The following is a 22,275-nucleotide window of genomic DNA, read 5'->3' as shown; positions in this document are numbered from 1 at the left end:
GGGAACCGGCGTTAACATTGTTTACGAATAGTTCGAAATTCAAACCTTGAACTCGAGTAAATTGATAAAACGCTCAAAGCAAAGCATAGCAGAAAATAATTTGGGTAATGGAGCATGGGCTGAACAGCGCTTTGGAACTGCCTCACTGTGGCTGTATTCTGAGTATAAGGTCACTATGATGCAATGAAAGTTATGTACTGTCATCATTAAGTAAATTATTTGTTGACTCACCACTGCCTGACACTGTGCGAATGACGTACCATTCAGATACTCTCTCGCGCACTTTTTTAGTTCTTCATATGCTTCCGGAGCCTGTAAATGAAAACGTACTTGTATTTCTGCTCTGAAAATATGATAAAAAATTTGGAAATTTGTTATAAGGTCTTATGGGACCAAACTGCTGAGGTCATTGGTCCCTAAGCTTACGCACTACTTAACCTAAGTTACACTAAGGACGACACATACACCCATGCCCGAAGGAGGAGTCGAACCTCCAAGGGGGGAACCGCGCGGACCGTGACAAGACGACCTAGAGCGCGCGGCTACCCCGCGCGGTTGAAAATATGATAAAGCAAAGATGTTTACACTAAAGTACTTTTTAAGTAAATATGATTTCTCTCTTTCGGCTCAGGCAGAAGGAAGAGAAACGAAAATGTAAAATTCTGAACTAAGTGTCTCGAGGCAGAATGGTTCATACGGTCGAAAATTTCCGTGAAACGGAAGAAGAAAAAGAAGTTTTACTCAGCTACAGCAAAGAAAGTTGTTAGTACTGAATAGAATAGCTGGAATGTACTTCATGTTCAGGGAGCTCAGAAAGCTTTAACGCAATTTGTTTCTCTGCTGGACCGATGTCTGTAGTTTCAGTGTTTGTTGTATGTCCGACTGTTGGAAGGTTGGCGTCGTCATTTGGTACAATAAAACACATTTTCATGGTACAGTTGACAATAGAAGATACGCTTCGTCTATAAAAGTAACCTATGGGGACAGCAGAGGAGCTGGAAAATGAGCTTTCCTTTTAACCAGTCTTTTTATATTGACAACTATCTGATTTATGCACCGTTGTTGTAGTGGATGGACTGTGTTCCTGTGACTATGTTCATTAATGCAGTTTTAACTGTCACAATACAGAAGTGATGTACCGTTGCAGTGCTACATTTGTAAATAAAATTCAGAAAAAGGAAAGATCAGGTAAGGCAAATTCTATTATGTGCCATTAGATAATGTACATACATCAAAAAAAGTGTTGCATCACCTCGGTTCCGAGAGTTACTGAACCTGTACAAAAAAAATTGGAATAGAGATCAACATTAAATCATTTCCGCCATTTTTATTGCTCATGAAAACCACACATTGCATGTTGTACCACCATACAGCAAGACCTACAGAGTTGGTGGTCCAGATTGCTGTACACACCGGTACCTCTAATACCAAGTAGCACGTCCTCTTTCGTTGATGCATTCCTGTATTCGTCGTGTCATACTATCCACACGTTTATCAAGGTACTGTTGGTCCAGATTGTCCCACTCCTCAACGGCGATATGGTGTAGATACCTAAGAGTGGTTGGGTCACGTCGTCCATAAACAGCCCTTTTCAGTCTCTTGGAGGCGTGTTCGATAGGGTTCATGCTGGCCACTGTATTCGAGCGATGTAGTTATCCTGAAGGAAGTCATTCACGAGATGTGCACGATGGGAGCGCCAACTGTCGTCCATGAAGAAGAATGCTTCGCCAATATGCTGCAGATATGGTTGCCCTATCGGTCGGAGGAGGGCATTCACGTATCGTACAGCTGTTACGGCGCCTTCCATGACCAACAGCGGCGTACGTTGGGCCCATACAATACCAACCTAAAGCATCAGGGAACCTCGTCTTGCCACACTCTTTGGACAGTGTATGTAAGGCGTTCAGCTTGACTGGGTTGCCTCCAAACACGTCTCCGATGATTGCCTGGTTGAAGGCATATGCGACACTCATCGGTGAAGAGAACGTGATGAAAATCCTGAGCGGTCCTTTCGGCATTTTATTGGGCCCATCTGGATCGCACTGCACGGTGTCGTTGTTGCAATGATGGACCTCGCCATGGACGTCGGGATTTGCGCATCATGCAGCCTTTTGTGCACGGTTTGAGTCGTAACACGAGGACCTGTGGCTGCACGAAAAGCAATCTTGAACATGTTGGCGTTGCTGTCAGATTTCCTCCGAGCCATAATCCGTAGGTAGCGGTCATTCACTGCAGTTGTAGCTCTTGGGCGGCGTGAGCGAGGCATGTCATCGATAGTTACTATCTCTCTGCATATACTTCATGTCCGAACAATATCGCTTTGGTTCATTCAAGGAAGCCGGGACACTTCCCTTGTTGAAAACACTCTCTGGAACAATGTAACAATGCGGATGTGATCGAACCGCGGTACTGAGCGTCTAGGCATAGTTGAACTATAGACAGCACTAGCCGTATACCTCCTTGTTGGTGAACTGACTCGAAATGATCGGCTGTCGGAGCCCCTCCGTCTAATAGGCGCTGCTTATGCGTGGTTATTTACATCTTTGGGCGGGTTTAGTAACATCTCTGAACAGTCAAAGTGACTGTGGCTGTGACACAATATCCACAGTCAAAGTCTATCTTCGGGAGTTCTGGGAACGGGGGTGATGCAAAACTTTTTTTATGTGTGTAGTTTAGCAACGTTTGCCTGACAGGGAACCAATGATAACTCTGAAGATAAGCAGAGCAATTAATTCGTATTTGCACTTGACGTATTCAAAGGAGTTTGCTGATACCAGGACGCATTAGAATTAGGAATTGTAATTTATTTTCATACAAATTTTAGTGGTAAATTATGCTGCAATGTATGTAGCAATGGAGCTGTTCAAGATTTTCAGTAGTAACTTTATTCTATCCACAATGTTTCCGCAGTGGCTAGAAAGCTAACGGAAAATAAATAATAAGGTAAGTAAGTAAGTGTTGGTGAAAATACAAATGTCAATTAACTATTTGTAGTTTGAATTATTGTCTCTTGAAGGTCAGTTTATAATGATTTACTTGCTGTCAAAAAATTATTTTGGTTGTATTTCATATGATATCTCTTTTCTTCTGACAGGTTGGAACATTTTTTGTGTCTGTCAAGCTAAGCACACTACCTGAACCATCATGCTGTAGCGCGTGAAGCAGCCGTAGCACGCATCGTCGGTCGGGGATTCTGTGCACAGCGGCTGCACCAGGTGGTCAAACAGGTCGCTGCCAACACACAAGCGTTGCGTCAGTCACATCACGCTCTTTGTTTGCCACTTCCACAGAAGTGCAATAAAGCACACTGAAACTTCTCGCATAAGACAGGCTTGTAGAGATGGAAACAAGTTAGGGAAGAAAATATTTTGTTCTCCACTGACCACCACCAAGACAGTAAAGTTGCCCGTATTTGACACCTAAAGTTCGAAGCAACTTTAGATGTAAATAGTGCGTAAGTCGATATCAAAGCAGCAAAAACGCCTAGAAGCTGAAACCTAACCCTACTGCAGTTCACCAACTCATCTAAAGCCAGCACCGGACGTGCAGCACTCGGCGGTTATTGAGTAATTGCTCATCGAATGGCGTAGTGTCGGGTAGTACTCGCCGAATGGCGAGTTCTTTGATGCAAGTATGCTCACGTTATCGTGCATCGATTTACTGTGGGAACTAAGAAAATTCGTCGCTACGTAGTTCTACGAGATGGATATCTATTCAGAACTCGTTATAAGTACAGCTGACTTCGCAGTGCTGTCGTATGGAATTACGTTGAAAACAGAAGAAGAAAACGAGAACAGGATTGTTGATTGTGTCGCTTATTTAAAAGCGTGGCGCGTAAGTATTAATCAGTTAAAAGTAATTTTTTGCCATAATGTACATTTTAAAATTTAAATATACATTTTAATTTACACATTATGATTATATGATATTCCTATAGAAATTTGTTGTTGAAGGTGCATAGATTGCGCCACACACTTATTGGTAGACTTAATAACAGAGTAATCTGGACAATTCGAAAATTTCTGCAAAATCCCTAATGAGGATTTAAAGTACCTTGTTTCTAAAGTGCTATCAATTAAAGCACAAATGGAACAAAATGGTAATGTAAGAGTTTTGTCTGAGTGCTACTGCGCTTCAGCAATAAAAATTCATCTACATATTCATCTACATGGATACTCTGCAAATCACATTTAAGTGCCTGGCAGAGGGTTCATCGAACCACCTTCACAATTCTCTATTATTCCAATCTCGTAGCGCATGGGAAGAACACCTATATCTTTCCGTACGAGCTCTGATTTTCCTTATTTTATCTTTGTGATTGTTCCTCCCTATGTAATTCGGTGTCAGCAAAATATTTTCGCATTCGAAGGAGAAAGTTGGTGATTGGAATTTCGTGAGAACATTCTGGCTCAACGAAAAATGCCTTTCTTTTAATGATGTCCATCCCAAATCCTGTATCATTTCTGTGAAACCATCTCCCATATTTCGAGATAATGCAAAGCGTGTTGCCTTTCTTTGAAGTTTTTCGATGTACTCAGTCAGTCCTATCTGGTAAGTATTCCACACCGCGCAACAGTATTCTAAAAGAGGACGGACAAGCGTAGTGTAGGCAGTCTCCTTAGTAGGTCTGTTACATTTTCTAAGTGTCCTGCCAATGAAACGCAGTCTTTGGTTAGCCGTCCCCACAACATATTCTATGTGTTTCTTCCAATTTAAATTGTTCGTAATTGTAATTCCTATGTATTTAGTTGAATTTACGGCTTTTAAATTAGACTGATTTATCGTTTAACGCGTTCTTTCTAGCACTCATGTGGATAACCTCATACATTTCGTTATTTAAGGTCAATTGCCACTATTCGCACCATTTCGATAATTCTTCTAAATCGTTATGCAGTTTGTTTTGATCTTCTGATGACTTTATTAGTCGATAAACGACAGCGTCATCTGCAAACAACCGAAGACGGCTGCTCAGACCGTCTCCCAAATCGTTTATATAGATAAGGAACAGCAAAGGGCCTGTGACACTACCTTGAGGAACGCCAGAAATCACTTCTGTTTTACTCGATGAATTTCCATCAATTACGACGAACTGTGACATCTCTGACAGGAAATCACAGATCCAGTCACATAACTGAGACGATATTCCATAAGCACGCAATTTCACTGCGAGCCGCTTGTGTGGTACAGTGACAAAAGCCTTCCGGAAATCCAGAAATACGTAATCTATCTGAAATCCCTTGCCAATAGCACTCAGCACTTCATGTGAATAAATAGCTAGTTGTGTTTCACAAGAACGATGTTTTCTAAACCCAAGTAGACTGTGTGTCAATAAACCATTTTCTTCGAGGTAATTCATTACGTTCGAACACAACATATGTTCTAAAACCATGCTGCATATCAACGTTAACGATATAGGCCTGTAATTTAGTGGTTTACTCCTACTACCTTTCTTGAATATTGGTGTGACCTATGCCGATACTGGCCTGTAATTTAGTGGATTACTCCTACTACCTGTCTTGAATATTGGTGTGACCTATGCAACTTTCCAGTCTTTGGGTAAGGATCTTTCGTCGAGCGAACGGTTGTATACGATTGTTAAGTGCGGAGCTAATGCATCAGCGTACTCCGAAAGGAACCTAATTGGTATACAGTCTGCACCAGAAGACTTACTTTTAATAAGTGATTCAAGTTGCTTCTCTACTCCTAGGATATTTACTTCTACGTTACTAATGTTGGCAGCTGTTCTCGATTCGAATTCTGGAATAATTACTTCGTCTTCTTCTGTGAAGGCATTTGGAAGGCTATGTTTAGTAACTCTGCTTTGGCAGCACTGTCCTCGATGGTATCTCCATTACTATCGCGCAGACAAGGAATTGATTGTTTGTAGCCGCTATCATACTCTACATACGACCAGAATCGCTTTGGATTTTCTGCCAGGTTTAGAGACAAAGTTTCGTTGTGGGATCTGCCATAAGCATCTCGCGTTGAAGTCCGCTCTAAATTTCGAGCTTCTGTAAAGGATCGCCAATCATGGGTATTTTTAGTCTGTTTAAATTTGGCATGTTTGTTTCGTTGTTTCTCACAGTGTTCTAACCCGTTTTGTGTACCAAGGAGGATATGCTCCGTCGTTTGTTAATTTATTTGCTATAAATCTCTCAATTGCTGCCGATATTATTTCTTTGAATTTTAGCCACATCTCGTCCACACTTATATTATTAATTTGGAATGAGTGGAGATTGCGTTCAGGAACGCGTAAAGTGAAATTTTATCTACTTTTTTCAATATGTATATTTTTCGCTTATTTTTCGAGGATTTGGGGATTAAAATATTCAGTCTTGCTACGACAGCCCTGTGTTCACTAATCCCTGAATGGGCTTTGATGCTCGTTATTAACTCAGGATTATTTGTTGCTTAGAGGTCAAGTGTGTTTTCACAACCGTTTACTATTCGCGTGGGCTCATGAACTAATTGCTCGAGATAATTTTCAGAGAATGCGTTTAGCACAATTTCGGATGGCATTTTATGTGTACCTCTGGAATTAAACATGTATTTTCGCCAACATATCGAGGCTAAATTAAAGTGACCACCAACTATTATCGTATGATTCGGGTACGTGTTTGAAATCAAACTCAAGTTTTCTTTGAACCTTTCAGCAACTGTATCATCTGAATTGGGAGGTCGGTAAAAGCATCCAATTATTTTTTTATTCCGGTTGCCAACAATGACCTCTGCCCATACTAACTCACAGGAAGTATCTACTTCAATTTCGCGCCATTTAAATTAATTCTGACAGCAACAAACACGCCTCTGCCAACCGTGTATAGCCTATCCTTTCGGAACACCGTTAGGTTCTTCGCAAAAATTTCGGTTGAGTTTATATCCAGCTTTAGCCAGCTTTCAGTGCCTATAACAAGTTGAGCATCTGTGCTCTCTATTAGCGCTTGGAGCTCTGGTACTTTCCTAGCACCGCTACGACAATCTACAATTCATGGTTATGTCAATAGGATTTTAAGCAGGAAATTTGTTGCAAACACTGACAATCTTCAGCAGCTGTAAAATCTTCATGGCTAGAATAACGTTTTCGTAAAAAAATCGTTCGATTCATTATCACAAAAAACATCCCCCTTTGTGAAATAGTACAAAGATGATGGAAATGCCGTTCTGTCTCACTTCAGACTCATAGTTTGGTTAGAGTATTCTCGTTTAAAGTTTTTTCGAAATTGTTTACATAATTGAACAGAGCGACCGACAGCACATTTTCAAAAAAATGGTTTAAAAGGCTCTGAGCACTATGGGGCTTAACATCTGAGGTCATCAGTCCCGTAGAACTTAGAACTAATTAAATCTTAGTGACCTAAGGACATCACACACATCCAGGCCCAAGCAGAATTCGAACCTGCGACCGTAGCGGTCGCGCGTTTCCACACTGAAGCGCCTAGAACCGCTCGGCCACAACGGCCGGCCGAATATTAGTTGACTCTGACGTAGCACCAAAAAACAACGCTCTGCAGTAAACAGCGAGCGTCAAACATGAGTAGAAGTTTTCAGGACAGTTCAAGATGACCTGACATTGTCAGTATCACGATAGTCCGATTCCCCACCCCCTTCAAGGTATCATTTATGTTCACCCTCCCCATTCCCCTGAAGGTCACCTTAGCCCCTTTCCCTCCAAGTTACCCGTACCCATTCGCCTCTCATCCTCACGTCCTCTCTCCCATCTTCTAGGGAGCGTTCCTGTACTTGTCTCAAGCACACTTGCGCTACTGAATAAATTCAATATGGTGTAAGTAGGTCAGTTAAAATGGCGGAATAGGCGGTTCATATGCACTTGTAGTACCTGATTATGAGCTATTACGCTGGCTCAGCGGCGTCGAAATATCTGAGAAGGGCATCAGTGACGGAGCAGGCATCATCCAGTCGCGAAGTACACAGACTGAGAGATCTCTATCGACTGTGCCCGTGTTTGTAGTGAGCAGAGCCGCCAGCTGGCCAGCTGGGTGGAGGGCAAGAGATCGGCATTGGCTACTGTTGCCAGGTAGGTTGAGGGGACCACAGCTGTAGTGGCCGTGAGAGGTAAGCAGGAGAGACCACGCCTGTGGTACCACCATTATTGGGACAATATTGGATAATGTGCGACTGTGTCGTAATTGTGAGTGAAGCACACCCGCCCGAGCTGAAAAGAAGAGCCACGCGTCGAACACACTGGAAGGAAGAGCTCCACCGCTATTTTTTTTCCACTCAGCCAGCTGAGCTGAAAGGAAGACCCGCTCCTTTATTTTGACACTTTCTGCCACCTAAGATGAAAAGAAGGACGGTGGCCATGCTTGTTGCAGGTAACAGTGTAGAGACATATAAAAATGAGCCAGGTGTGATCCCGAGGTGCCTAGTTGTGCCGGATTGTGCTGTTAAGTTACACATTAATCAGATGTCTATTTCGTATCCAAGTTAAAGACTTTTCTCTAGGTAAATCCTTACCCTCTACAGGAATACCATGGATTCTTTTAACTGAGATTGATAGTAATATGAATAGAGTTCATAAGAAAATTATTTTATCTTTGTAATTGAAACTGAGTATTACTTGTTCCTGTTGCCCAGATACGTTCTACAGGAAAGCTGGATTCGTTTCTAATAATGACGTAAGGCTGTCAACTTCTGCAATTCACATTGATTACGAATGGTAAACATACTATGCAGTTACTTCTTGTAAGTTTTTTAATTTTTTTCAGTTCTTTTAATTTCATTTCTGTGATGATGTTAGGCGGATCTATAACGTGTGCCAGTTCGTTCGTTTTTAACTTCAGTGGACAGTGGTTCAAAGTTATGATGGTGATTGTACTATACAACAGTTCAAGCAAATAATATTAGTAGTTTTATTTCAATACAGCAGATTGACCATAATTGACATTGACATAACAATGGTGTCACAAGCGATAGGCGACACACAACATAAATCCGAGTCCTCTGCTATATATCATGTTCATGCAAGTTCGACAAACAGTTAGTGGATCACTAATAAGTGTTGTTGTAGCACTCTCTGACAGGCCGTGCTAATACCCTGCGAATCTTGTCCATCAACATCCAGCCAAGGCTGGCAGAAGCGGCGCTTATATCCCCTTTGGCTAGATCCGCTACTGGTCAGCGCGCTATTAGCCGACGTCGTCTCACCTCCTTCTCTGGTCTTGCGTTCTTCTTCCTTGTTCCGGCGCTATTCGTTACGCCACAACAGTACGCATTTGTATTGTGGTGCAACAGAAAGATATTCCAAGTTTAATGGACAAATGTGCCGCTAATCGAGGAATGCTAAACACGTCAAGATAATCGAGTGATTGGCACACTGGACTCGCATTCGGGAGGACGACGGTTCAAACCATCTTCCGGACATCCTGATTTAGGTTTTCCATGATTTCCCTAAATCGCTTCAGGCAAATGAGATATGGTTGCTTTGAAAGGGCACGGCCGACTTCCTTCTCCATCCTTCCCTAACCCAATGGGACTGATGACCTCGCTGTTCGGTCCCCTCCCCCAATTCAACAGTCAACAAAAGATATAAAAAGAATGTATAAAAACTGTGGCAGGTGACAGAACAACGTAGTCACATATATGCTACTATTTACAGAAAAGGTTAGCATTCAATGTCGGGGACAGATATCACTGGATATTATAGTACTTATCATAGATTATTGAAGACTGTACGTATGGTAAGAAGGGACGAAGAAATAGAATGACACCAAAATAGTGGCGCATTCAAGTCTGACTACAAGATCCGGAGTCATATTCTAGTGCCATAATGCAAAACCGGTCAACCTACCCTAGAGCTTTTATAGAATGACACCAAAATAGTGGCGCATTCAAGTCTCACTACAAGATCCGGAGTCATCTTCTAGTGTCATAATGCAAAACCGGTCAACCTACCCTAGAGATTTTTTCACTTCAAGAGACTGAGATTGTCAGTACTACATGTTTCTAAGGCCTGGTCATAAGAAAAAAATAGGAAGGTGTGTGCGGTCGGCTGAAGAGTGACAGAGTCAAAGCCTTGTAACAAAAGTATCACTGCCATAGCGCTAGCAGTATGTTTCGCTGTAGAGGACGGCCCGCGAAGTTCCTCCGGAAAGAACAGCCAACGAAGCCTTGTGGTTGCATCCCATTGACGGTGCAGGGATCGTACCATCAAAACTTGGATGCGACGAGGCAGATCGAAAAATTTTACCTCCATGCTACTGTTTTGCTGCGGACACACAATATATACAGTATAGAGAGAAGCTTTCCTTGCTAATAACGAGGACAGATTGAGGATAAACAGAATATTTCATATAGTACCAAGACATGAAGACATGGTCATTAATGAGAGGAGGAAATTTGTATTAAAAGCTGCTTAAAACAATCAAATTACAGTCTCAACTTCCTCAAAGTGTGCCCGACCTAGTGTAAACATCAGTACTGGAGGCAGAAGGACATGAAGCATCGGCACAAGCAATAACGCACCACCTGTTGCTGGAACCGATGACTCTACACAATAATCGAGGCCTAGTGCTGGAACTCCAATACAGACAGAAGCTCAAAAAAGAACGAAGGCCTGTAGAAATTACTGCAAAAGTATAAAAAAGATTTCGATGTTGTTACGAATCTTTCGCTTCGGTATTGACGATAAAGACAAATAGCCCTAATATCAAGGGATTATGAGCATGCACCTGCAAACCTTTCCTCAAAAGACCAAGCAGATCCGAAAGCAAAGATTCTGAGGGTGAGCGATGGTTATAAACATACACACAGTGTGACAAAAGACTCGAGGTGGTAAATTTTATAATGTCGGGTTACACAGAAGTTGAGCTCATGTGCTTTCTGTTACGAATGGGCTGTCTGATTTCAAAACAGATTCATTTGTCATTACAAAATGTCGTCAGATTGCATTCTATAGTTTGAAAATCCGAGGAAATCATGGTGTCTGAGTCTCCATCTTTAAACATAATCCTACGTCCGGCTTCAGCACAGGCAGAAATATTTTGTTGTATAATATGTGAGCTATATTACAAAAAGTTGTAGACACATTTTTTAATGTGTGGCAAAGGATAGATATTGTTACGGCGTGTACTAAAGTTCTGGAGGGTGAGAACAACGTCTGCTTACAGGCATCTGTGTAACTCATTGCTGTCTTCTCACTCCATAAAGAAACCACATAACGGAACTAAATACAATTTGTTATATTGTGCTTGTTAACGGTGACTGCCTACGCCCATGAACCATAGACCTTGCCGTTGGTGGGGAGGCTTCCGTGCCTCAGCGATACAGATGGCCGTACCGTAGGTGCAACCACAACGGAGGGGTATCTGTTGAGAGGCCAGACAAACGTGTCGTTCCTGAACAGGGGAAGCAGCCTTTTCAGTAGTTGCAGGGGCAACAGTCTGGATGATTGACTGATCTGGCCTTGCAACACTAACCAAAACGGCCTTGCTGTGCTGGTACTGCGAACGGCTGAAAGCAAGGGGAAACTACAGCCGTAATTTTTCCCGAGGGCATGCAGCTTTACTGTATGGTTAAATGACGATGGCGTCCTCTTGGGTAAAATATTCCGGAGGTAAAATAGTCCCCCATTCGGATCTCCGGGCGGGGACTACTCAAGAGGACGTCGTTATCAGGAGAAAGAAAACTGGCGTTCTACGGATCGGAGCGTGGAATGTCAGAATCCTTAATCGGGCAGGTAGGTTAGAAAATTTAAAAAGGGAAATGGATAGGTTGAAGTATGATACAGTGGGAATTAGTGAAGTTCGGTGGCAGGAGGAACAAGACTTTTGGTCAGGTGAATATAAATAAAAATATAAAATAGGGGTAATGCAGGAGAAGGTTTAATAATGAATAAAAAATAGGAGTGAGGGTAAGCTACTACCAACAGCATAGTGAATGTATTATTGTGGCCACGATAGACACAAAGCCCATGCCTACTACAGTAGTACAAGTTTATATGCCAACTAGTTCTGCAGATAATGAAGAAATAGATGAAATGTATAATGAGATAAAATAAGTTATTCAGGTAGTGAATTGAGACGAAAATTTAAGTCATGGGTAACTGGAATTCGAGAGTAGGAAAAGGGAGAGAAGGAAACATAGTGGGTGAATATCGATTGGGGGAGAGAAATGAAAGAAGAAGCCGTCTGGTAGAATTTTGCACAGAGCATAACTTAATCATAGCTAACACTTGGTTCAAGACTCATAAATGAAGGTTGTATACGTGGAAGAATCCTGGAGATACTAGAAGGTATCAGATAGATTATATAATGGTAAGACAGAGATTTAAGAACCAGGTTTTAAATTGTGAGACATATCCAGGGGCAGATGTGGACTCTAACCACAATCTATTGGTTATGAACTGTAGATTAAAACTGAAGAAACTGCAAAAAGGTGGGAAGTTAAGGAGATGGGACCTGGATAAACTGACTAAACCAGATGTTGTACAGAGTTTCAGGGAGAGCATAAGGGAACAATTGACAGGAATGGGGGAAAGAAATACAGTAGAAGAGGAATAGGTAGCTCTGAGGGATGAAGTAGTGAAGGCAGCAGAGGATCAAGTAGGTAAAAAGACGAGGGCTAGTAGAAATCCTTCGGTAACAGAAGAAATATTGAATTTAATTGATGAAAGGAGAAAATATAAAAATGCAGTAAATGAAGCAGGCAAAAGGGAATACAAACGTCTCAAAAATGAGATCGACAGGAAGTGCAAAATGGCTAAGCAGGGATGGCTAGAGGGCAAATGTAAGGATGTAGAGGCTTATCTCTCTAGGGGTAAGATAGATACTGCCTACAGGAAAATTAAAGAGACCTTTGGAGAAAAGAGAGCCACTTGTATGAATATCAAGAGCTCAGATGGAAACCTAGTTCTAAGCAAAGAAGGGAAAGCAGAAAGGTGGAAGAAGTATATAGAGGGTCTATACAAGGGCGATGTACTTGAGGACAATATTATGGAAATGGAAGAGGATGTAGATGAAGATGAAATGGGAAATACGATACTACGTTAAGAGTTTGACAGAGAACTGAAAGACCTGAGTCGAAACAAGGCCCTGGGAGTAGACAACATTCCATTAGAACTACTGATGGCCTTGGGAGAGCCAGTCCTGACAAAACTCTACCATCTGGTGAGCAAGATGTATGAGACAGGTGAAATTCCCTCAGACTTCAAGAAGAATATAATAATTCCAATCCCAAAGAAAGCAGGTGTTGACAGATGTGAAAATTACCGAACTATCAGTTTAATAAGTCACAGCTGTAAAATACTAATGCGAATTCTTTACAGACGAATGGAAAAACTGGTAAAAGCCGACCTCGGCGAAGATCAGTTTGGATTGCGCAGAAATGTTGGAACACGTGAGGAAATACTCACCCTACGTCTTATCTTAGAAAATAGATTAAGGAAAGGCAAACCTACATTTCTAACATTTGTAGACTTACAGAAAGCTTTTGACAATGTTGTCTGGAATACTCTCTTTCAAATTCTAAAGGTGGCAGAGGTAAAATACAGGAAACGAAAGGCTATTCACAATTTGTACAGAAACCAGATGGCGGTTATAAGAATCGAGGGGCATGAAAGGAAAGCAGCGGTTTGGAAGGGAGTGAGACAGGGTTGTAGCCTATTCCCGATGTTATTCAATCTGTATATTGAGCAAGCAGTAAAGGAAACAAAAGAAAAATTCGGAGTAGGTATTAAAGTCCATGGAGAAGAAATAAATACTTTGAGGTTCGCCGATGACATTGTAATTCTGTCAGAGACAGCAAAGGACTTGGAAGAGCAGTTCAACGGCATGGACAGTGTCTTGAAAGGAGGATATAAGATGAACATCAACAAAATCAAAACGAGGATAATGGAATGTAGTCGATTTAAATCGGGTGATGCTGTGGGAATTAGATTAGGAAATGAGACGCTTAAAGTGGTAAAGGAGTTTTGCTATTTGGGGATGATGGTCGAAGCAGAGAGGATATAAAATGTAGGCTGGCTATGTTGAGGAAAGCATTTCTGAAGAAGAGAAATTTGTTAACATCGAGTATAGATGTAAGTGTCAGGAAGTCGTTTCTGAAAGTATTTGTATGGAGTGTAGCCATGTATGGAAGTGAAACATGGACGATAAATAGTTTGGACTAGAAGAGAATATATGCTTTCGAAATTTGGTGCTAGAGAAGAATGCTGAACATTAGATGGGTAGATCACATAACTAATGAGGTGGTATTTAATAGGATTGTGGAGAAGAGGAGCTTGTGGCGCAACTTGACTAGAAGAAGAGATCGGTTTGGTAGGACATGTTCTAATGTATCAAGGGATCACCAAATAAGTATTGGAGGGCAGAGTGGAGGGTAAAAGTCGTAGAGGGAGGCAAAGAGATGAATACACTAAGCAGATTCAGAAGGATGTAGGCTGCAGGAGGTACCGGGAGATGAAGAAGCTTGCACAGGATAGAGTAGCATGGAGAGCTGCATCAAAGTAGTCTCAGGACTGAAGACAACAACAACAACAACAACGGTGGCTGAGCTCCGTGGTTGTGGATTAAGTTACATGAATAAATACTGAAACTATGCACTTACTTATGCCATGATTCGTTTCGAAATTTTAATCCAGGTAAAGATGTGGATGTAGGCGCAGGAATGATAATGTGGCAAGGATGACACATTACGTTCTCCCCATGTGACCTACGACACAGCATATACTTTGGTGTCCAGGAAAGTGAAGGCTAGTAGAATCACTACGAGAAACAATTTAACCCGGGAACGCATTTTAGAATTTCACTTCTAGCAAACCCAATGAAAGAAGTTTAATATATTTTCTTATTCCATTCTGCGAGAATATCATTATCTTTATGTGTGCTGCATTCTGTCTCTGAAATTCCAAAATTTATTCCGGAAAAGTAAGATTTTTCCAAATTTGAAAAATGTTCTACGGTAATACAGGGCCATGTGCAAAAGAGCAGATTTTCTTTTGAAACTTAAAAGTGCTGTTCTTGGAAATCTTGTCAGTGCCGTATTTAAAAGGCTATTTGTTACATTGTTATTACACTACACGTCAATTACAAGTAAGTGACACAAAGTAGAAATATTATAAAGACACTACTGCAGTCTAACACAAATTTAAATTTCCAGGATGGTAAAATTCCTAAGACATTAATGAACTTCATTTAATACCCAAATATGATGTGCCCCATGGTAGTAGACTTGTTCCGCTTCATACTAAAATATGGCGCACGACCGAAAAAGTATAGCTTACCCGTCCACACAAGATGCAATTCATTGTTTTAAAATAATACAGAGTTTTCCACTGTACATAAAGAATTGACAAGTCCTTCCACATGGCTTATATGTATCACACAGCACTCAAATGTGTAGAAGTGCTGGGAAGCGAAGGTAAAATGGTTGCTATGAGCCGCGCGGGATTAGCCGAGCGGTCAGCGGCGCTGCAGCCAAGGACCGTGCGGCTGGTCCCGGCGAAGGTTCGAGTCCTCTCTCGGGAATGGGTGTGTGTGTTTGTCCTTAGGATAATTTAGGTTAAGTAGTGTGTAAGCTTAGGGACTGATGACCTTATCAATTAAGTCCCATAAGATTTAACACACATTTGTACATTCTTTTGGTTGCTACGAAAATGTGAAGAAATCGAAAAAGAAATGATAGTCTGAAGGACTGACACAGCATATAGGAAAGTCAAAACAACCTTTGGTGAAACTGAAAGTCAGTGCGGAAACATTGCTAGTGCAATGGGATTTTCCGTGTTAAACGCAGAGGATAGAGCAGCGTCGTGGAAAGAGCACTTGGAGGCTTCTGTGTGTAGTCGGAGTTATCAAACATGGTAGGAGAGGAAACTTGAGTCGATGTCGGAGGCATATGACATCCAGTATTAGAGTCAGAATCAGAAGAACGTTGGAAGACTTGAGATCAAATAAAGCAGAAGGGACAGATAACATATTCTAAAATCATTAGGGGAAGTGAAAATCAAGAGACGACTCGAATTGGTGATTATAATCTAACAGACTGGCGATCTGAGATCAGACTTTCGGGAAATTTTCCACACAAATTCGAAAAATGGTTCAAATGGCTCTGAGCACTATGGGACTTAACATCTGTGGTCATCAGTCCCCTAGAACGTAGAACTACTTAAACCTAACTAACCTAAGGACATCACACACATCCATGCCCGAGGCAGGATTCGAACCTGCGACCGTAGCAGTCGCGCGGTTTCGGACTGAGCGCCTGAACCGCTAGACCACCGCGGCCGGCGACAAATTCGAAGATAGCTCGGTCAGATACGAGTGAGAACTATCGAAATATCAGGTTATCCATTATGCATCCAAGATGCTGACAAGAATATACATAAAAGTGGAAAAAAATCATTTTGACCTAGGAAAGATGAAGCTCAGCCCGCCAGGTTGGCCGTGCGGTCTAACGCACGGCTTTCCGGGCGGGAAGGAGCACCTGGTCCCCGGCACGAATCCGTCCGGCGGATTCGTGTCGAGGTCCGGTGAACCGGACGGTCCGTGGATGGCTTTTAGGCGGTTTTCCATCTGCCTCGGCGAATGCGGGCTGGTTCCTCTTATTCCGCCTCAGTTACACTATGTCGGCGATTGCTGCGCAAACAAGTTCTCCACGTACGCGTACACCACCATTACTCTACGACGCAAACATAGGGGTTACACTCGTCTGGTGTGAGACGTTTCCTGGGGGGTCCACCGGGGGCCGAACCGCACAATAACGCTGGGTTCGGCGTGGGGCGGCGGAGGGGTGAAGTGAACTGCGGTAGTCATCGTGGGGTTGTGGACCGCTGCGGCTGCGTCGGGGACGGAGCCTCTCCGTCGTTTCTAGGTCCCCAGTTAACATACAATACAATACAATTCTAAAGCTGCGCTCGGTAACGGAAGGAAGGATGAAGAAAACTGAAGACACACATAGAATTCGCCGTCCTGGAAAAACCGTTAGATGATGTAGAATGGTGTAAGATGTTCGAAATTTCGTGAAAAACAGGAGTAACCTGTAGGGAAAGACGGGTAATACACAATATGTACAAGAACCGTAATTCAACTGATTTCTTTCAGTAGTAATGTGGATGTTGTTACGCTTTTCCCTAGTCAGAAAGAATTGACATTTTTCGCAAATGCAGGTGTCATGACTATTTTAAATTAGTTTCGATCATCCCATTACTTGACTAGACGGTAAAAGGTTTAAGATGGCTGTTTAGATTGTCTCCTAAATCATTATAGAGATACTACTTCCCGTAATACTAGACGACTTTCCGTCAGTTGTTGCTTACTGTGAACTTTCTGAGAGGTAACTAGGAATCCTGTCGCATGAAAGAAACGTAATGTCATAGTCAAGCATTTTGCTTAGGAGTTGCTTGTAAGAAACGGTGTTAAAAGCCTCCTGGAAATTTGGAAGTATGTGATGAGTTTGAGTTACCCTTCATATGTCACTCGTGAAGAGAAAGGAAATAGTTGTGCTTCACAAGAACGGTATCTCCTGATTCCGTGCTACGTATCAATAGCTCGATTTCTTCGATGTAATTCGAACACAATATATGTTCCAAAAATGTTCAAATGTGTGTGAAATCTTCTCGGACTTGACTGCTAAGGTCATCAGTCCCTAAGCTTACACACTACTTAACCTAAATTATCCTAAGGACAAACACACACACCCATGCCCGAGGGAGGTCTCGAACCTCCGCCGGGATCAGCCGCACAGTCCATGACAGCAGCACCTTAGACCGCTCGGCTAATCCCGTGCGGCAATATGTGTTCCAAAATCCTACTTTAACTATACGTCAGTGATTAGGGTCCGTAATTAAGCGCAGTGTTCCTATTCCGTTTTTTGAGTATTGGTGTGTGTGCTGTACAGCTTTACAGTTTTTAGGTGTGCATCTTTCGTCGAGCGAGTCATGTATTTGATCGTGAAGTGTGGAGCTGTTATATCAGCATCTTTGCCGGATGTTTGTTGAATGATTTTTCTGTCATTTCGCGAGAACGAGTGACTGGCATTGTCAAAGATTCACACTCTATTGTTGGCCGCCAGCAATGCAGCCAGCAGGAGGCCAATCGTCAGAAAAATAATTAAACAAGTGTCGGCAAAGACGCCGAGATGAAAGCAAACAGACAACACACTACCGGAGAGTTTGTACGAGCAATCAGAGTGGAGCATGGAATCTGTAAACGTAGTGACTGTGTGGGGCCGTAACCTATGTGTACCTGGTGGTGTAGTTGAACCTCTGGGCGGCGTGCGCGCTGTTGTAAGCGGCGAGCAGAGCCAGCGCGGCGCTGAGCACCGCAGACACGGCTGCCATGACTGCGACAGTGAGATGCGCCCCCAGCGGCCGCGGCTATATATCGCCGCTCGCACCCGGATGTGCAGCCTGCAGGTTGCGCCCTGACGTCACGGCTTTTGGAGATAACACAACGCGCCGCGCGCTCCGTTCCCTGCCCTTACACGGTCGAGCCTAGTGTTTCCCAACGCTACTCGCTGCTCGTCACCGCCTTGTTTACCTTCAGGCTTTTGATACTGATGCCCAAAAGATTTTATTGAATAACGTAGAAGCATTAGGAATGAGAGGTGTGGTGTCACCGCCAGACACCACACTTGCTAGGTGGTAGCCTTTAAATCGGCCGCGGTCCGTTGGTATACGTCGGACCCGCGTGTCGCCACTATCAGTGATTGCAGACCGAGCGCCGCCACACGGCAGGTCTAGAGAGACTTCCTAGCACTCGCCCCAGTTGTACAGCCGACTTTGCTAGCGATGGTTCACTGACAAAATACGCTCTCATTTGCCGAGACGATAGTTTAGCATAGCCTTCAGCTACGTCATTTTCTACGACCTAGCAAGGCGCCATTATCAGTTACTATCGATTTTGAATCATGTACCGTCAAGCCCGACGTTCACCATTAACGGATTAAAATTAAGTATTCCACCAGATACGTCCGTTTTTCTAAATTCTAATTTCCTTGTCCTGTTCCAGACCTCACGCCAGCCTGCGTGAGCTAAAACGCGTGCCTTTCGGCCTCCTCTAGTAACACGGTGTTGGCCCTCCTGCCAACCAAACAAGAGGTGCAGTTGACGACAGGTTCAGATTATACCGTGCAGATAGGATAGATACAGTAAAGATAAGATACACTAATCAGCCAGAACATTATTGCTACCTACCTAACAGCTGGTATGTGCATTTCTGACACGGATAACAGCGGCGACGCGCGTCGAGGCATGGAAGAATGCGGCCTTGATAGGTCGCTGGAGAGAGCTGGCACTACATCTGCACACACAGTTCACTTAATCCCCGTAAACTCCGGGAAGGGAGGGATGAGTTCTGACGCTGTGTTCAATCACTTACCGGATGTGTTCGATCAAGATCAGATCTGGCCAACACATCAAATGAAACGCGTTAATGTGTTCCTCCAATCACTCCGTCACACTCGTGGCCCTGTGGCATGGCACAGTAATTTGCCGAAAAACACCACTGCCGTCGGGAAAGATGATCATCACGAAGGGGTGTACGTGGCCTGCAACCAGTGTACACTACTCCCCGGCCGTCATGGTGCCATGTACCAACTCCAGTGGACCCACTGATGCGACGTGAATGGTTCCTAGAGCACAACGGAACTGCCGACAGCTTGTCTCCCTCCCTCAGTACAGATGTCAAGGAGCTGTTCCCCTGGAAGACGACGATATGATGAAGAAGGTATCTGGATTCGTAACGCGATACAACGCTCTGCCAATGCGCCATCGTCCAGTGCCGATGGTCACTTGACCATTTCAGTCGTAGTTGCCATTGTCGTGGTGCGAACATTGGCACTTGCTTGAGTCGTTGGATGCGGAGGCCCCTCGTTAGGTGACTTTCGTGGACGGTGCATTCAGACCAACTTTCTCCGGTGTAACGTCTGATGTTAGTTCCCTTCGCTACCTGTCCTGTTTTACCAGTCTGTCCAGTCAAAGACGTCCGACATCTTTAATGAGCTGTGGCCGCCCAACCACCACGACGTCTGGGAGCGGTTTCATATTGGTTTCGCCTCGTGTTGAAGACACTTACCAACACTCCTCGGACACCCGAGAATTCATAGTTTTACGAAATGCTTCTGACGAGTCTCTGAGACATCGCAGTCTGCCCTCGGTCAAACTCAGATGGATCGCGCTCCTTCCCATTCTACAAACTGACAGCATGCTCACTATTACATGCACTGTGCATGTGTTTGACTAGCAGCATTCCTCGTCAGGTGGCGCTACTTTCACCTGGAAGGGTTTGTATAGATAGTTCTGGCTGATTAGTGTATACTTCATGTTCTAGGAAATAACATTGATTCTCATTTGAAACGGTGTGAGCGCACAAAGCTGCTGGCAAACAAAGGGTCATCACTGTATTATACCCTTTGAGTACTGTCATCAGTTCAAATGGTTCAAATGGCTCTAAGCACTATTGGACTTAACATCTGACGTCATCAGTCTCCGAGACTTAGAACTACTGAAACCTAAGTAACCTAAGGACATCATACACATCCATGCCCGAGGTAGGACTCAAACCTGCGACCATAGCAGCAGCGCGGTTCTGGACTGAAGCGCCTAGAACGACTCGGCTACAAGGCCGGCTACTGTCTCCAGTGTGTGACAGGCAGTGTCTTTTAGTTACATTCTACTGAAAAGTACATCCAGTTCTTAGCAATGGTATTTTTTTCTGGGTAACAAATGCACAGAATATGAACACAGATTTCAAACTACAGAAGATGGCCATAACAGTAGTAATCAGGAGTAGCACTGTCTGCAATCACAGAACAAGATCTAGGCTGAATCTACCTAAGAGTAAAACTGTATAACAAACTGTCCAAGGAAATCAAAGAGATTCTTAAAACAATATTATTTAAAAAAGACAGTCAAAAAGTACCCGTTGAGCAGCACATTCTATACAGTGAAGCGATACTTACATAACGCAGATTAGGGGTTTACCACACACGGCACACCATATTGCAACCACATTCTGCCACCAATTTTAAGCCACTACAGGGAGTGGTAGGATTGGGCTGAGGTGTGAGTGGTCTATTACCCTTAAAATTTTTAATCAACCGATTCTCAAAGTAAATTTTTATAACAAGTACTCAGTAAATTGAACGTATTAAACTTGCACCATACAATGTAATGTCTTTAACAGTTCATGCTGAGGGAAGTGACAATCAAATTTTAAAAGTTAAAAAACAAGATAAAAATTCTTAGTTACGAAGAAAAAACAAGTACACACCCTTGCTATCCCAAAACAGTCTTAAAACTAAAAAAAAACTATTTCCTTGAATATCTTTACAAATTCTTGAATGATGAAAACGCTGAATGGCAGTCAGTGAAGATACACTTGGTGAAATCTTTTGAAACGCGCATATCAATAGGCACAACAAGGTTTAACAATAACAGTAATTACTCTTTCATGGAACTTATTTGCCGGCCGCGGTGGTCTCGCGGTTCTAGGCGCGCAGTCCGGAACCGTGCGACTGCTACGGTCGCAGGTTCGAATCCTGCCTCGGGCATGGATGTGTGTGATGTCCTTAGGTTAGTTAGGTTTAAGTAGTTCTAAGTTCTAGGGGACTGATAACCACAGCAGTTGAGTCCCATAGTGCTCAGAGCCATTTGAACCATTTGATGGAACTTATTTCCCCATAAATTGGCCAGTTACACTGTACTGCAGTTTGTGACAAGGAAAAACTGAGTCACACTCTGTGACGCACCATTCATTATCTGCATAAAGCGGCAGCTGAATATATGCGGATTTTTAAGTGGCTGAAGTAAAACACCGAAGCCACGTACACTGTAGGAAATACTGCCACCACCCACAAGAGCTTTGACAAACGACTTTATTGTACCATTAGTAGTTTCAGGTGTGAGCCCATCGTTAGACGGTAGCGTTAATTTCTTGGCCAATTTTACATTTGTGTCCTAAAATGTAACAAAGTGTTTTATGATGATATGTTTTAAGTAAGGTTTTACTTTTGTGTCCTTTGTTATATTTTAGGACACAAATGTAAACCTTGCTAGGGATCAACCCCGCCCATTTAACTACTCGCTCAGGCCTGAAACTAGTAACGGTACAAAAAAATCATTTTCTTGAAAACTTGTAGCAAGTTGCACTATTTCCTACAAGGAAATTTACGCAAACAGCTGTGGTGCTCTCTAATCGTAACAAACAAAATATTGACTTAAGCAACTACATATTTTTAGTTCATTAATAACATAGTAGAAGCGAATGTATGTTTTTCAGTTAATAACGGTGAGTCTGTTTCATATTTGTTCTCATAGCGATT

General features: G+C 42.9%; 1 protein-coding gene across 1 annotated transcript in view; it reads right to left on the bottom strand.

The window, feature by feature from the left end:
• Positions 1-18,292, bottom strand: part of LOC126236851 (uncharacterized) — a 35,642-nt gene extending 17,350 nt beyond the window's left edge. Inside the window, exons 1-3 of the mRNA XM_049946465.1 lie at positions 18,198-18,292; positions 3,135-3,231; positions 232-312 (exon numbers count right to left, since the gene is read on the bottom strand). Coding sequence (XP_049802422.1) covers positions 232-312; positions 3,135-3,231; positions 18,198-18,292 — 273 coding nt within the window. The remainder of the gene's footprint in view (positions 1-231; positions 313-3,134; positions 3,232-18,197) is intronic.
• Positions 18,293-22,275: the final 3,983 nt, after the last annotated feature.

Source organism: Schistocerca nitens, chromosome 1 (assembly GCF_023898315.1).
Source record: "Schistocerca nitens isolate TAMUIC-IGC-003100 chromosome 1, iqSchNite1.1, whole genome shotgun sequence".
NCBI classification, from domain to species: domain Eukaryota; kingdom Metazoa; phylum Arthropoda; class Insecta; order Orthoptera; family Acrididae; genus Schistocerca; species Schistocerca nitens.
Note: the sequence above shows the minus strand (reverse complement) of the source record. Positions and strands in the feature narration are given on the sequence as shown.